This window comes from Cibotium barometz, chromosome 31 (genome assembly GCF_041138505.1).
Source record: "Cibotium barometz isolate CiBa-2024 chromosome 31, ASM4113850v1, whole genome shotgun sequence".
NCBI lineage: Eukaryota > Viridiplantae > Streptophyta > Polypodiopsida > Cyatheales > Cibotiaceae > Cibotium > Cibotium barometz.
The window spans coordinates 29,024,274-29,039,193 of NC_141076.1; the positions used below are offsets into that span (position 1 = coordinate 29,024,274).

At 50.6% G+C, this 14,920-nt stretch overlaps 1 protein-coding gene across 1 annotated transcript in view; it reads left to right on the forward strand.

Moving 5' to 3' along the window:
• LOC147620708 (uncharacterized) overlaps window positions 1–14,920 on the forward strand; it is a 43,211-nt gene that overhangs the window by 12,316 nt on the left and 15,975 nt on the right. The window contains exons 4-8 of the mRNA XM_086824981.1: window positions 2,457–3,304; window positions 3,387–3,452; window positions 3,550–3,832; window positions 5,344–5,483; window positions 5,622–5,734. Of these exons, the coding sequence (XP_086681107.1) occupies window positions 2,457–3,304; window positions 3,387–3,452; window positions 3,550–3,832; window positions 5,344–5,483; window positions 5,622–5,734 (1,450 nt within the window). The remainder of the gene's footprint in view (window positions 1–2,456; window positions 3,305–3,386; window positions 3,453–3,549; window positions 3,833–5,343; window positions 5,484–5,621; window positions 5,735–14,920) is intronic.

Here is a 14,920-nt window from a genome sequence, read left to right on the forward strand (position 1 = left end):
GTATAACAGTCTCCCAAGCCACTCTGGCCCTGGTGTCTGGTGAACAATCCAAACTGGACCAAAGAAAGTTATGGACCAATCTTCGCAGCTGGCCAATGCATCCACGAGAGAAGCACCAACAAGAGGCAATGAACCCGGCTAAGGCAAGTAGTACTTGGTTAACCACCAAAGCTCTGGAGGCTAGATCCAATCTCCTAGAACTCCAATGAAGAAGTGTCTTCCTAATGCTCATAAGTACTGGTGCAAACTATTGTGTAGGTGAAATATCAACCCCAACTTGACACCCCAAATATCTGGTAGTACAACCTCTATCAATCCAATTAAACCCGCGCTTTGCACCCCAATTGACTCTTTGGGAGTCAGTAATCCAAAGGCCAACTGACTTATGCCAATTAATGAGAGCCCCTACAGCCAAGCAAAACTCCTCTAAAGCAATCAGAAAGGAATATAAACATGTGTGAGGCCTTGAGGAACATAGCAGTATCATCAACAAGCTTAGAGTCCAAAAGCTCATCCTCACTGTGCAAAGGCAGACTAAAACTAGAAACTCCAGCAGTGGAGCGAAGAAAAATGCTCATAGCCTCAGCAACAATGAGATATAACAAGGGGGCTAAAGGGCATCCCTATCGTATAGTGTGACTCGCGAGAGATCTAGAAGCAATCACCTTTACTATGAAGAACACAATCATCAACATAGAAGCAATCTAAACGTGCATAGATGGAACCTGCATCCCTCCTCCTATTAGACCAAGAAAAGAGGAGAGAGGATGGCCTCCTTTGAATATCATCCTCAAGCCAACAATCTTTGCCATGTATAGAAAGAGTAAACCTCTTCCAAGAGGCTCTCTCAAGTGGGTGCACCATACCCACTTGTCCTCTTTTGTTTGTGGGCTGCTCAACCATATTAAAATCACCCCTAATGATCAATTGATCAGCATGAGGCGGCAAGTCAGTGAGGGCCTTCCAAAAGGAAATCCACTCCCCTCTATGATTACGTGCATACATGTTCAGAATACTGATGTGTCTTCCATACTGCATAATGATGATCCACTGCGCTCTAGCATGCAGAATGCACCATGGCCAATGATGCAAGGCAAGATAGGGGCTGACACTGAAATACATACACCACCTTTGGTCCTTTCAGCTCCTGATCAAAAGGTGTGACTAGATAATAACTTGCCAGATCTACCACATTGGCTGGCATTAAGTTTATGATCCTGGAAGAGCAAAATGTCCATAGAACCTTCCGTGACTGCAAAATGAATCTGTTACTTGATAATTTCTTTCTAATGACGTGTGAAAACACCACCAAGCCCCTGTATATTCCATGAGACACTTGCCCTCCTCTTTCACCCTCCTTCGCCCCTTCCCCCCCCCCCCCTTTCTAGTTTCCCACCTGCGCCTCTTCCATCTTCGCCTTTCCGCCCGCTTTCCTTTTCCCTTTGCTCCCTTGTTTTTATTCTGATCCTCTTGGTCTTCACCCTATCGTCTTCAGCCTCTCCTTTGACATTTTTTCAGCTTTCTTTGGCAAGTGTTAGTGTCTCTTGGTCTTCACCCCATCAAGAGGACTCCATGGCAGCTGCTCTGTCAGCCTCGATCAAGGCCACCATCCCTTGCTTACCCTTTTCTGAAGCAGATCTTCAGCTCCCTCGCATCAACAATTGCCTCCTTTTTTTTTTTTGAGTAAAACAGGGCTGATTATATTACTACAAAATCTCAGACAAGCACGCGCTAAAGCATGAAAAAAAACAAGTGCGACCAACCACACTCAAAAGGCAAAATTTATGCCAATTTCTTTCTTTGTCAGGGGTCTATTTTCCAGGAGCATGCACTTCAATGATTACGGGTCTGAGTGTATCGGAAAAGCAGGAAATCCTCTATCAAGCTGCACAAGGGTTTGAGGCAGACCGAGAAGCTCTGGAGTCCCTTCTTCCGCATGCCTAATGGCGTGCGTCTGTCAATTCTGTCTCTAAAAATAACCTTGGCAATACAAAAAAAAAAACATAAGACTCATGGTCTTTTTCGATGGCATCCATCCATCCATACAAATGTACGCATGCACGCACGTGCTTGTGTTTGTGTGTGTTTAAATAATGGAATATATGACCATGCTCTTTTTTAACCTTAAATATGTGGAAATATACAACATTTCTATTTGTTTGTATGTGCGCGTGTGCATGCATGCCTGCATGTTAACAAGGAAAGATATATGAATCAGGTTCTCTTTTTATGCCATACATATTCGTACATCCATCCATAATAAACACACATACATACACACATGAATACGTACTTGCGTGCGCATGCGTGCTTAAATAATGGGAGGTATGAATCATGTTCATCTAGAAGGAATTTGACATCCTCCAGCATGGGTGATGTTTCTGTTTTTTTTTTTCATCCAGCCTAACATGGTCTGTGTGCAATTGATTTCTGAACCAATCTGTTTCTTGCTGCAGCAAACACAGACACTTGTTTATTGAAAGAGCTGAAGAATTCACAAAAAAATATATCAGAAAATGAATATTCACTCGGTGCAGAAAGCTGCTGTAAAGAAGCCGAGGTAGTGTTCGTGTATGAAAGTGGAGGTGAGCATATGATGGTTGAGAAAATAATCCCAGAAAGGGATTTAGGGTGGAACAAAGATGAGTCAAAATGCTTGTCAGTGTCCCCTAGTAATATACAAGGGGCCAATGATGAGGCAATACCAAAGAAATATGCCCATATTCATACGAGTTCTTACATGCAAGATGAACACATGCAGACCGGTCAGAACAAGTCTCTGTTCTCGACACTTTCAGGGGATGATACATTAAATAGTGTGAAGATTGGGCCAGATGTAGTGATAATTGGATTTGAAGGTGATGGTTTCAAAGCACGAAAGAAGCGCTTGATTCATAAAATATCTTTGCAAGAGCCTTCTGCCCACGGCAGCAGAGACCACAAAGAGGTTGAAGTGGATGTTGGCGTAGCTTGTCAAGAAGAGATTGCTGCCACCAGGATAGTTTGTAGTGAAAGGGTTGCTTTAGCCGAAATAGTGTGTGATGAGAATGTTTCACAAAAAACCTTCTTTAAAAGAATGGTGGCATTGGAGACCCAGCGGTGGGACCCGGATATATTGTGTGACTTATGCCATCAAGGCCCATCCTTGTCATTGGGTGAGTGGTACTCGTGGTGTTGTGGATCACGCCTTCAGAACTGTTGTTGCGGTCCTGAATCACTTGAGTATGATTCTCTCTCTCGCAAGAAAAATGAAGACGCATGTAGTGGCAAAGTTCACAAAATGTGTGCTTTATGGTCCAGCAAGGTAACATAGATTCTCAGGGTCCTGTATAGCATATTAACTTGACTACTCTGTTTGTCCAACGTTCTTTCCTACCTTGTTGTAGATCTATATAGATGAAAGTGGCTCCATTCAAGGTCTCTCAAATGCTATCAATTATGGGAAATCCTCAGTATGTACCCTTGACCTTGCTTTGTTTGTTAGATCACGTTTTCCCATTTCCGGTCATGTTTTGGCTAATTTTTGGCATTGTGCTTTGTGGAACGTAGAAATGTGCTAGATGTCAACAATTTGGAGCCACACTATGCTGTTGTGTGGAGACATGCAATCGAAGCTTTCATTATCATTGCGCAGATTTGCTTGCCAGTCAGCTTTGTTGTGGCATGTGGGATGGAACTTGGTTTTCATTAGCTTGTCATGAGCATCGGCTCATTGTGCAATCAGGCCAAAATGCCGAGACGATATTGCTGGATTTGAAGAAGAGATTGAAAAGGGTTTTACTGAGGTTGACATCTGACACCGCATCTCAAAGTCTCTTGTCAACAGAACAGAGTAAGGTGTAATTTGGTGTATCAGCTTACGCTGTTGAAATATTATTCTATGCCGTGCTTTCTTTTGAAGAGTTATTTCTTATGATTTTCGGACACACTGCCACGTGGCTTAAAAAGAGTTTGGAGACGTGCCCATTGGGTCACTTGGAATATGAAGTGGATCGCATGCTTGTGTCGTCTTCTTTCTTAATTTTTGCAAACACTGTTGTGGGGTTTAAAAAGGGTTTGCTTTCTTTTAAAGAGTTATTTCTTATGATTTTTGCACACACTGTTGTGTGGCTTAAAAAGGGTTTGGAGACGTGCCCATTGGGTCACTTGAAACATGAAGTGGATCACATGCTTGTGTCATCTTCTTTCTTAATTTTTGCACACACTGTTGTGGGGCTTAAAAAGGGTTTGAAGACGTGTGCATTGGGTCACTTGGAAAATGAAGTGGATCACATGTGTCGCCCATTGCGTCACTTGGAACATGAAGTGGATCACATATGCTTGTGACATTTGACGCCGCATCTCAAAGTCTCTTGTCAACAGAACAGAGCAAGGTGTAATTTGGTGTATCAGCTTACGCTGTTGAAATATTATTCTATGCCGTGCTTTCTTTTGAAGAGTTATTTCTTATGATTTTTGCACACTGTTGTCGGGCTTGAAAAGGGTTTGGAGACGTGCCCATTGGGTCACTTGGAACATGAAGTGGATCACATATGCTTGTGTCGTCTTCTTTTCTCTTTTAATTTTATCTGTCTTTCCCTTTCTTCACCCAGTCTTTTTTTTTCTCTCGGGAAAAAGATCCTTCTATTAGTTACTGAGAAAAACAGCCAAAGGCCAAGTAAAAATCCGTCCCCAGTCAAGATGAACAGAGGGGAGAATGCACTTTCCCTTGCTTGGTCTGAAATCCCCCTTGTAAATTTTTTGCATACTTAGAAGTCTTTTTTCCGGGGAAAAAAAAAGTCGTGGGTTCCATGGTTGTATATGCACATTGTGCACGCGTGTGTTTTGAAATCATTGCGTTGTCAGCCCAAAAAAAAAACAAGTTTTGACTAGCTTTTGATAGTGTTGGGGGATAGGAGGTAGTGAAAAGGTTTATGAATTTAGAAATCACTTCAAAAAGATTCTAGAATTAGGCTACATCAGAACCTCCAAAAGAGCGAGACTTACAAGGGGCGTTGGTTTATATGTAGACAAGAACACATTAGATTTCAAAATGGGGAGGCCCTAAGAATTATTCATTTGTGCCGACGGAGTCGTAGCCCAATGATAGGTAGTCTCACCCGAGTTTTTTTTATAAAATTTGGGGGGGACTGGGTTACAGCTGGGGAAAAATTTTCACTAATGCAAGATCTCTCATCAGAAACAAAAATGCAATAATTCGTTTGTTATGTATTATGTTCTATGACTTCAAGATAGCTGTTTGTATGTTTTACAACTTAAAGATAGCTGTTTTATTGGAGGTTTTTGGTTTTAGAAAACTCCTTTCTTCATCTGTTCATTAATTTGTTGCAAGTTTAATTGTAGGCAGTGTGTCTCAAGGCCATCCTTTCTACACTTTTCAACCAGTGTTTGCAAAATCTGGTGAAATTGAAACATATTGCGACCGCCCTAAGTACATAGATACGTTGATTGAAATTTCAAGTGACAGTGAAGATATGGAAAAGGTAGGTGAGAGATACATCTGATGTTTACACAATTCTTATGAGAAGCTTTGACATAATCATGAAGTTAGAACTTTCACATCTTTGATGCTTCATTTATTCAATTGCACTGATGCAGAAATTTTCTTTTTCTTGCATCAGACAGAAAACAAAGGCTCACACATGGATTGTGACATTGTTGTCTTACGTTCCCCTGATCATATAAATGGCTCAGTTGAAATAATTTCCAACAATCAAGGGCTTTCAACATCAAGGTACACACTCTGATACCATAGAGTGAATTACTTTTCCCATTCATGAATCATGTAATTGCTAGCTCATAGAGAGGTGAAGCAAACATCAAATGCATAGTAAAGGATAGGCGAAAGTAAGGAAAAGGAAAAACAAAGATGATGTTGGGAAGGTTCACCCTTTCCAATGATCTTACTCCATCTCAATAACATGTGTGAATGTTTATTTTACATTGCAAGACACAAGTAATAGGATATCCCTCAGATATGATACACACCACCTCCGTTGAGTATTGACACCACTTGGGAGATTATTGCTAGTATCACGGTGTGTCATTGTCTGGAAGACCAGATGCTTAGAGGCCTTCGAGGGTATTCATGTTTATGACACCGAGTGTATTTGCAGTATATGAAGTGACATCGTTCATACTCTTTTGGCCACTGGACCTGTATATAAGGATCTTCTAGGGCTGTGCAAACAAAATGCAATAGATTTATGACAGAGTGGAACATGGTATTTTTTCTCCTCAACTCCTACGGCTTTTTATGGCAGCATAGTGACCCCGATTGGTTGAGATCTCCCAACCTTTTGGGTTGAGATCTCCCTTTGTATAGGATCAAAGAAAATCATAACTTACATCTTTAAAAGAGAACACAATACTATTAGGTGATCTGCTCCTGCGAGCTCCTCCTCATCCCCCTCCCGTCTACCTTCCCCCTGCTGCTTCTCGCCGTCGCGCGCCCCCCTCTCCCCCCCCGCCTGTCCCCCGCCATCTCCTCCGCCTCTCTCCCCCGCCTCCTTCCTCGCTTCCTCCCCCGCCATCTCCCCCCCCCCGCCTTCTCCTCCGCTTCGCGGCTCTTCCCCCCGCCTTCTCCCTCACCTCCCCCTCCGTCTCGCCCCTCCTCCCACCGCTAGCTCCCCCGCCTCAGCTCCCCCCTCCCCCCCCCCCCCCCCCCGCTCCGCCCCCGTTGTCCTCTCTCCTTCCGCCTCGCCGCTTCCTCGTAGGCTGTGTCCCTCCCGTTGGTGACCCCGGTCTCTGGCCTTTTCCCTCTGGAGGACTCCATGGAAGCCGCTCCGACTACCCCTGCCGATTCCGGTCTCCTTCTGGAGTTCACAGATGCAGATCATCAGTTGTTTGTTTCCACAGTATCCGCTCTTGAGGCCTCCTCCTTGGTCTGCAAGATAGTGGGTAGCCGTCCGATGCGGAGAGAGCTTCGCGACCTTCTGCAAGGCAGCCTCGTTGGCGTGCCTGCCAAGATCGTCAGCGTCGATTTTTTGGGACGTGGCTACTACCAGGTGGATTTCGAGTCCCCCCAGGCAACTCAGACGGTGCTGGCTCGGAGCCCCATTGCCCTCCGCTCATCCCGGGCGTTCCTGGTGCGATGGACTCACGGTTTCGACCCCGCTTTTGACCCGCTAGCAGGTGCGATAGGTTTCCCCATCACTATCTGCTTTCCTGGACTACGCAGGGAGTACTTGCCCCTCTTGTCATCCATTGGCAAGGCGTTCGGGTAGGTGGTGGAGACGCCTCAGACAGCGGCTTCAGTGATAGCTCGGGCAGCAGGACTCCCGGCCATTCGTGTTGTGGTTCCGTCACCGGAGTCCCTCCCGAAGACGATCCTCCTCCCTTGTCTTTCTGGAGGACATCTGATACAGCGCGTGGAGTATTCGGGCCTCCCCGGCCAGTGCTACATCTGTCGGGAGATGGGCCACCTCGCACGCGCCTGTCCCCGCAAGGGGGTTCATCCTTCACGCTCTGCCGCCTCTGGACCCCCTTCAGGAGGCCCGAGGGGTGGCCATCCACCTCAGAGACCGGACATCCCTGGCTCGTTTGAGCAGGCGCCATCATCTGACGAGCAGGCCCCGGCGGAGGATGCCGCGCAGACCCAGGAGGCTGGCGGATGGCAGGAGGTTCGCTGGCGGAAACGCCCGACCCGCAGGGACCGTCGCAGACGCCAGCAGGCAGCACAGGCTGGCGGACAGGTTGGCGGACAGGCGACTCCGACTGGCGTCCAGGCACCTACCCGCACTTATGCTCCAGTCAGGGATAGGCGGCCAGCGGGTCCCACCCCGATGGACGAGGATTCAGTCTCAGTGCCCGTTGAGGCCGCCGGTGGAGCCCCCCACGTGGAGACCCTGCTCCCGCCTCCCCCCGCGGGGGGCCCCGCCCCCTCCATGGAGCAGATTCCTGAGGATCCCGGGCCGCACTCTGCGGCCCCCGGCCCCTCTTCCCCTCACTCGGAGAGCACTCCTTCCACCCCCCCTCTCCCCCCCCAGCCCCCCCCTCCCGCCTCCCCCGGCGGCCCCCCCTGACACCTCTCCTCTGGCAGATGCCTCTCCATCCTCTCCTCGCTCTCCCCCCTCCTCTTCGCGAGCCACCATCCCTCCCTCGGCTTCTCTAGGATACTCCTCCAGACCACCCACTGCCCCGGGGCAGCACAGCTGGGTAGGCCAGAGTTCAGTTCAGCGGCTATTCCACTGCCACTCCGGGCCGGTGGAGATGGCGATCCTAGCTTGGCCCGCCACAGAGTTCTCTCCAGCCTCCCCTGGGGGGCCCCCGCGAGTGATGGGGCTCCCAGTGGATTACGGTTTTTTCAGGTGTCTCCAGCTGGATGCTGGCCTGTTCGAGACATTGGTCGCGCCCTTGCGAGTTTGCGTGGTGTGCCATCCCTCTCGTTCTCCTTCAGTGATGAGCAGCACGGTGGGCTTCTCCTTTCCTCTCAGTGTTGCCCCAGACACAACATGGGATTGCAACTCTGTAGAGGAAGTTTTGCGTGATCAGATACTGGAGTTTTCTCACCACTTCAGTGACTTGGGGCTCACGGAGGCTATTGCAGACCCGATTACACTCAGCCCGCATGAGCTTGTTTGGTATAGGAGATTGGCGGGCGGATCCGGTCCACACCTCAGTTGAGGCGGTGCTACTGATTCTCCTCCACGCCGCCCCGAGGATGTAGCCTACCTTTAGATACATATATGCAGAGGATTGGTCTCACGCCTATGCCCTGGACAGGGCGAAGGTGGAGTGGGGCTGGACACAGAGACAGGTCACCCTCTTTTTGGAGAGACTCCACACCCGGACAGACAGCAACTATTCTCCCTCCAAGCCGGCGCCCAAGACTCACAGAGTGGAGGGCAGCTCATCCGGGCCGGCTGAGAGGGGTGAGCCAGTGGCGGCTGCTTTACTTGCCATAGCTCATCCATGAGGATCCTCTCATGGAACATCCAGGGTCTTGGTGGACCTCGCTGCTACATTGGTCGGGGCAGACTTCGCCAGGAGATCCAGAGGGCTCTCGTTGGAGGACCCATAGATATCCTTTTCATCCAGGAGCACCACCTTTCTGCCGGGCGTACCCGCACCTACGGGAAGATCTTGCCAGGTAGGAGTCACACTTTTTGGTCACCGGCATATGGCTCCCAGGGGAACCAGGGTGGAGTATGCATCTCAGTCAGCGAGCAGCTTCTATCCGAGGTTGTGGATTCTGGCACTCTGGTCCAGGGTCGAGCGCAGTGGATCATCCTTCGGGTTGGGGAAGACCGCATTGGCTTCCTCAACTTCTACGCCCCTAATGGGGCGACCGAGAGAGCTGAGTTCTGGAGCACCATTAGGCAGTCCCTCCCCATGGCAGACCATTGGTGCCTAGGGGGGGATTGCAACATGCTGGAGGATGCAAAGGACGGGATGGGGGGCAGCAGGCCGGAGCTCGCTGCCTGGGAGGAACTAGTGCTGCAGGTGAGAGGCCAGGATCCATGGACTCTTTCGGAGTTTGGCAGGTTGCAGGGGAGTTTATCTTTCTCGCGCTCGGATAGACGGGCCACAGGAGTTAACCTTTCCCGCATCGACAGGTTTTACATTGATGAGTGGGCTTGCGATAGAGGTGGCACTATGGGTATACTTGCAGGCTCCTCGTTTTCAGACCACTTTCCAGTGCTTCTGCAGATCGAGGACCCTACGAGAGGAGAGCGAGGCCAGAGCGTCCGGATTCCAGATTGTCTCATAGAGGAGCCTGAGATTGTGACCAGAGTTGAGCAGGTCTGGCAGGAGCTTCAGTTCAGGAGAGGATCGGCAACCAGCGATCTTGACAGGGGTTTGCAGGAGATCAGTAGGATGCTCCGACAGGCTGCCCTGGACCGTCTGGAGGCTTTCAGAGAGCAGGAGAGGAGCCTGCGGAGGAGTCTAGCGTCCCTTCAGAGACTTCAGGAGAGGGATCCTACGAGCCCTTGGATTTCAGAGCAGATGGAGTCAGCTCGCACTGAGATCAGATCCATCGAGGAGAGGAGGGTGGAGTTCCGATTCCATGCTCGGGCTTCTTTTTGGACACAGGCTGGAGACAGAGTGACTCGAGATTTCTTTGAGGCGTCAGGGCCTCGCTTCAGGCGAGAGGGTCTCAGGCGTCTTCGGCAGGCTGATGGCCAGGTAGTGGTGGATCCCCCCAGGGTTCGGGCGATCGCCACAGATTTTTACGGGGATCTGCTCTCTGCTGAGCCAGCAGATGACAAGGTGAGAGAGGCTCGGGAGGCAGTCTGGAGCTTCACGAGACCGGTTGTGCCGGCCCATTTGTAGCACTCCCTTCTCTCCCCCTTCTCGGATAAGGAACTGGAGGCGGCTCTTCAGGCACTTCCTCGGGGCAAATGCCCAGGAGAGGACGGTCTCTCAGTGGCTTTCTTCCAGAGGTACTGGGGTCTCTTGCATAGGGGTTTCAGATTGGCATTCCAGGAGATCATGGAGTCGGGAGACATGCCGGACAGCATGGCAGAGGGGTTGATTCACTTGATCCCCAAAGAGGGAGGAGACAGACTAGAGATTAGACAGTGGAGACCGATCACCTTGCTAGGCACGGCCTACAAGGTCCTAGCTAAGGCGATCAGCAGCAGGCGGCTTCAGCCTCACCTTCTGGACATCATCCACTCCACGCAGACAGGCTTCATCCAGGATAGGAGCATCTTGGATAACATCTTCTCTTTCTGGGAGGCTAGGCTTTGGCTAGATTTCGGCAGGAGGATCTGGCAGTGCTCCTTCTCGACTTCGAGAAGGCATATGATCGGGTGGACTGGGCCTTCTTGGAAGGCACTATGGAGAGGATGGGCTTCCCCCCTCGGTGGATCCGTGGGGTCTCTGCACTCTACACATCGGCTCATAGCCAGGTGCTGATACAGGGCGTGCGTGGAGAGAGGTTCCAGCTCTCGCGCTCGGTGCGGCAGGGGTGCCCCTTGGCGCCCTTTCTTTTTCTTTTTGTGGCGGAGGCCATGAGCACTTTCTTGACGGCACAGGATACAGGTTTGCGGGGCCTCTAGCTCCCCATCCGCACCTCGGAGGAGCTCCTAGACTCGGAGTTTGTGGATGACACTGCTGTCTATCTTCAGGGAGGGGAGGAGAACCTCCGCTGCTTCGCCTCAGCCATGGACAGGTTTTGCAGAGCTTCGGGCGCTTTGATCAACTGGCACAAGTCGTGTGGGTTGTGGGTCAGTTCTGTGCCCCCCCCGACTTGGAGGCCAGTTGATGGGTTTCAGTGGCTGGCCCCCGGCGCTACAGTGCGCTATTTGGGATGCTATGTGGGCATTGACATATCTCCGGAGCAGCAGATAGCCCCCCTTCTTCTGAGCATTCGGAAGAAGCTTCTGTATTGGAGTACCGCTCGTTTATCTCTGGCTGGCCGAGTGGTTGTGGCCAACCAGGTTCTGCTTGCTACCATGTGGTACATCACTTCTTGCTGGGCCTTCTCTCGGGCGTGCATTGGCCAGGTGCAGAGGCTCATCAGGAACTTTCTTTGGTCCGGTGGCGACGGGCGGCCTGCCAGGGCCAAGGTGGCATGGGCTGTGATCACTCAGCCGAGGGAGAGAGGCGGCCTGGGCATAGTTGATCCTATTTGTCAGAGCCGAGCTTTGCTTGGCAAGTTGGTGGTTCGTGGCCTCCTACCAGGCGCTGAGCCGTGGAAGGAGTTTCTTGTTTCCAGGATTCTCAGCCGCACTACTCCTCTTAGCGGCCCCTGGACCCCCAGCATCAGGTGGATCTTTACAGAGCAGCGATCTAGAGGAGTGGGCCTTGGCTTCGAGGAGCGTTTTGCAGCTAGTCTTCTGAGGGCCTGGGAGCATCTGAGGCCGTCACTCTTCCAGACTCCCCCGGGCACCGATGAGGAGCACCTGAGGCAGCCATTGATCTGGAACCCCTTGATCCGACTTCCCAGTGGTCATATGGTTGGATCGCGATCTCACGTGTCGTGGGGCCCGTTGAGCTCTGGCCCAGCCCAGTCCCTAGACGACTGGATATGTTTTCAGCAGCTGCCTCTAGAGGTTCAGGAGAGGAGACTCAGCGGGATGAGGGGCAGAGAGTTGATGAGGCAGGACATTGAGGCAGCCATCCCCGGGAGTGGCGGACTCCAGTATAGGACCCTCCACCTCCACAGTGGATGGGCGTCTTTACTCGGCATGAAATCCTTCTAGCGGTCTGCGGCTCAGCAGAGAGAGTCGCCCCACTCACCTTCGAGGTGGGAGAGGGAGGCCAGCTTCAGAGGACCCGACTAGATTTGGATGAGTTCCAGGGTTGTATCTTTCAGAGGGTGCGGGTGGTCGGCTTTCATCAGAGATAGTGGCATGTAGACCCCTCACCGGCCTCGATAGGGGAGGACTATTCTTGGCGATTATGGGCTTGGGACAGCAGGCCTCTTATTCGCCTTCAGTGGGATCCAGGCGAGTGGCTTTGGCGAGATCCCTATTCGGCCCCTACCAGCCCAGGCACCCCCTTTTTTCAGTACACAGCGAGGCTGGGGCGGCGGATCCAGAGGCACAGGATAGCGGGCACCCCGGCGGCGGCCGAGCATTGGCGGCGACAGGGGCTCTCCCTTGCCTTCCTTAGGGACTTCTGGCAGCGCCTTTGGGCCAGCTTCCGGCCCAGGAAGGTGACGCTTTTTCTCTGGCTTACAGCGCATAGAGGACTGGCTGTGGGGGCTTGGCTAGCTTTTGGCAGACACCCAGCGTCCTGCCCTCGGTGCGGCCATGCACAGGAGTCGCAGCGGCACTGCTTATGGGATTGCCCACAGGCACAGCAGGTCTGGCAGCGCGCTCTCAGGATGGTTTTTGCAGGCTCGCCAGGTGAGATGATGGTGACGTGGGGTGCGGTGGCTTGGGCCACGGACAGCGGCCCGGCCCTTGGATATGAGGACGTCCCTGGCAGTGTGACCATCCAGGTCTCTGACAGGGTGATGGCGGTGGTTCCGACGCCAGACTTCTCTTCGGCAGTCTCCCAGGAGGGGGACGGGCACAGATGGGAGATGATCAGCAGCATGACGGCTTGGCACATATGGAGAGCCCGATGCAGGGAGGCCATAGACCGCCAGGCGACTCCACCGGCGGAGGTCATACAGGCCCTCTGGGTGGACATCATTCACACCTTGAGGGGACACTGGGGGAAACTTTAGGGCGACTTGGATCGCATGAGAGATCGCCGCAAGGCGTTCCTCCGCGCTTGGCAGCCTGGCCCTTTCTCATCGTGAGGGGCGAGGATGTCACTTGGCACTACAGGCCTCCAGTTTGGCTCTTCTCACCTCCCGCATGTACTACTAGGTAGCCCCCCCCCCCCCCCCCCCCCCAGAGAGCGGCCAGCCACGGGGGTGGAGCTCCGGTGTTCACTGTGTTTATTATCCCTCCTTGTGAGGTGAGCTTTGTAGCCTTATGGCGTTTTCTCATTAACTAATAGAAGGATCGTTTTTCCAAAAAAAAAAAAAAAAAGAGAACACAATAATAAGTAAAATAATTAAGTATAATCTCAAGGCATGAAGGTGAATTTTATTGTAAATCCTCTCACAAAAGTAAGCTGCAAGCTCAACCATTTATAGCTCAACGAGGATGTCCATGCATAACCGCCAAGTTAAACCTAGCATGTCATCTTAACCACCCAGGTGGCCTAGACCCATTATCATCCATGCATCACTCCAGTATATCATCCATGATCTTGTCAAGAATCTAATAGCCTTTTTCACATCTACTCATCAAATAACCAAATAACCTGAGGCCTTGTAGACTTTATATACATGAAAAAAACTAAGAACTATGCTTCCCCTCAATTACACAACCTTCATCATTATAATTTTCAACACTCTCCATTGGTGATTGGCTTCCCTAACTCCATGTGTGCTTGCTCCTATACTACAAAAGTCTTGGCTAGAGTAGTTTGGACCAGCTGCCTCCATATTGGACTTTTTACGGACCTTGATCCTGTTGGTGGGCAGTACCAGGACCATATACAGAGTGCCCAAGCAGATATACAGCTGGCCATCTAGACCTGGTTGGTGATGTCAGTTGTTGACATGGCACATTATGATGCTGTCATGCTGATGTGGCACATGATGACGTGGCATCGGGCGGCCACCTCCACAGCTCTTAACCTCCGTATGCACATTTATATAAAGGCCCTGTGCCTCACTGGAAAAGTCATGCATTCAGTTTTCAGCTTAGAGTGATTCTTAGCATATCTGATCACCATTCTCTCCTTCTCGCTGAGAGTGATTCTCAGTTCTTGTACACATTCATCTTTTTCTCATTAATACAAAAATGTTTATAGTGTGATTGTGCTGTCCTGAACCCCTCTCTCTCTCTCTCTCCTTGTGCACTTTACAAGAGAAATTGCTCTTCATTCTTTACACAGTATCATAGCAAACCCTTTCTCTAGTGTAGTTTCTCTTATCTCTTTCATATTATCATAGAAAACCCCTTCACTAGTCTAGTTTCTCTTATCTCTTTCATACTTCAGTCTTGTTATGAGCCTATTCTCAGCCTTTCTTTCACGACCCTGTGTTTTTCTCTGGACAGTATGCAGGTGTGCACGGGGATATGGTGGACAGTGTGAATGGCACCAGTTTGGGGCCATGTGATTAAAGTCTTTTTTTTCTTCATTACCCCATGCAGGGGGAGGGGACAAAAGGTTTTAAAAAGCCTTAAAAATAAAAGAAAACTCTTAGCTTTAAAGGGATTGTGGCCCAAAAGCTATATTGGGGGCCGCGTGTGTGCTTTTTCAGAAGAGGGACTGGCGGCTGCTAGAGGCGCCTTCTTTATGGGTGAAAAAGCAGATGGCTGCAGGCACCTTCTTTATTGGTGAAAAAGCAGATGGCTGGATGCGCCTCTCTACTGGTGGAAAAACAGTGGGACTGCACATGCGCCTTGGCTCTCTCTCTCTCTCTCTCTCATGCTTTTCTGGAAGGACTGCTGGTGGACAG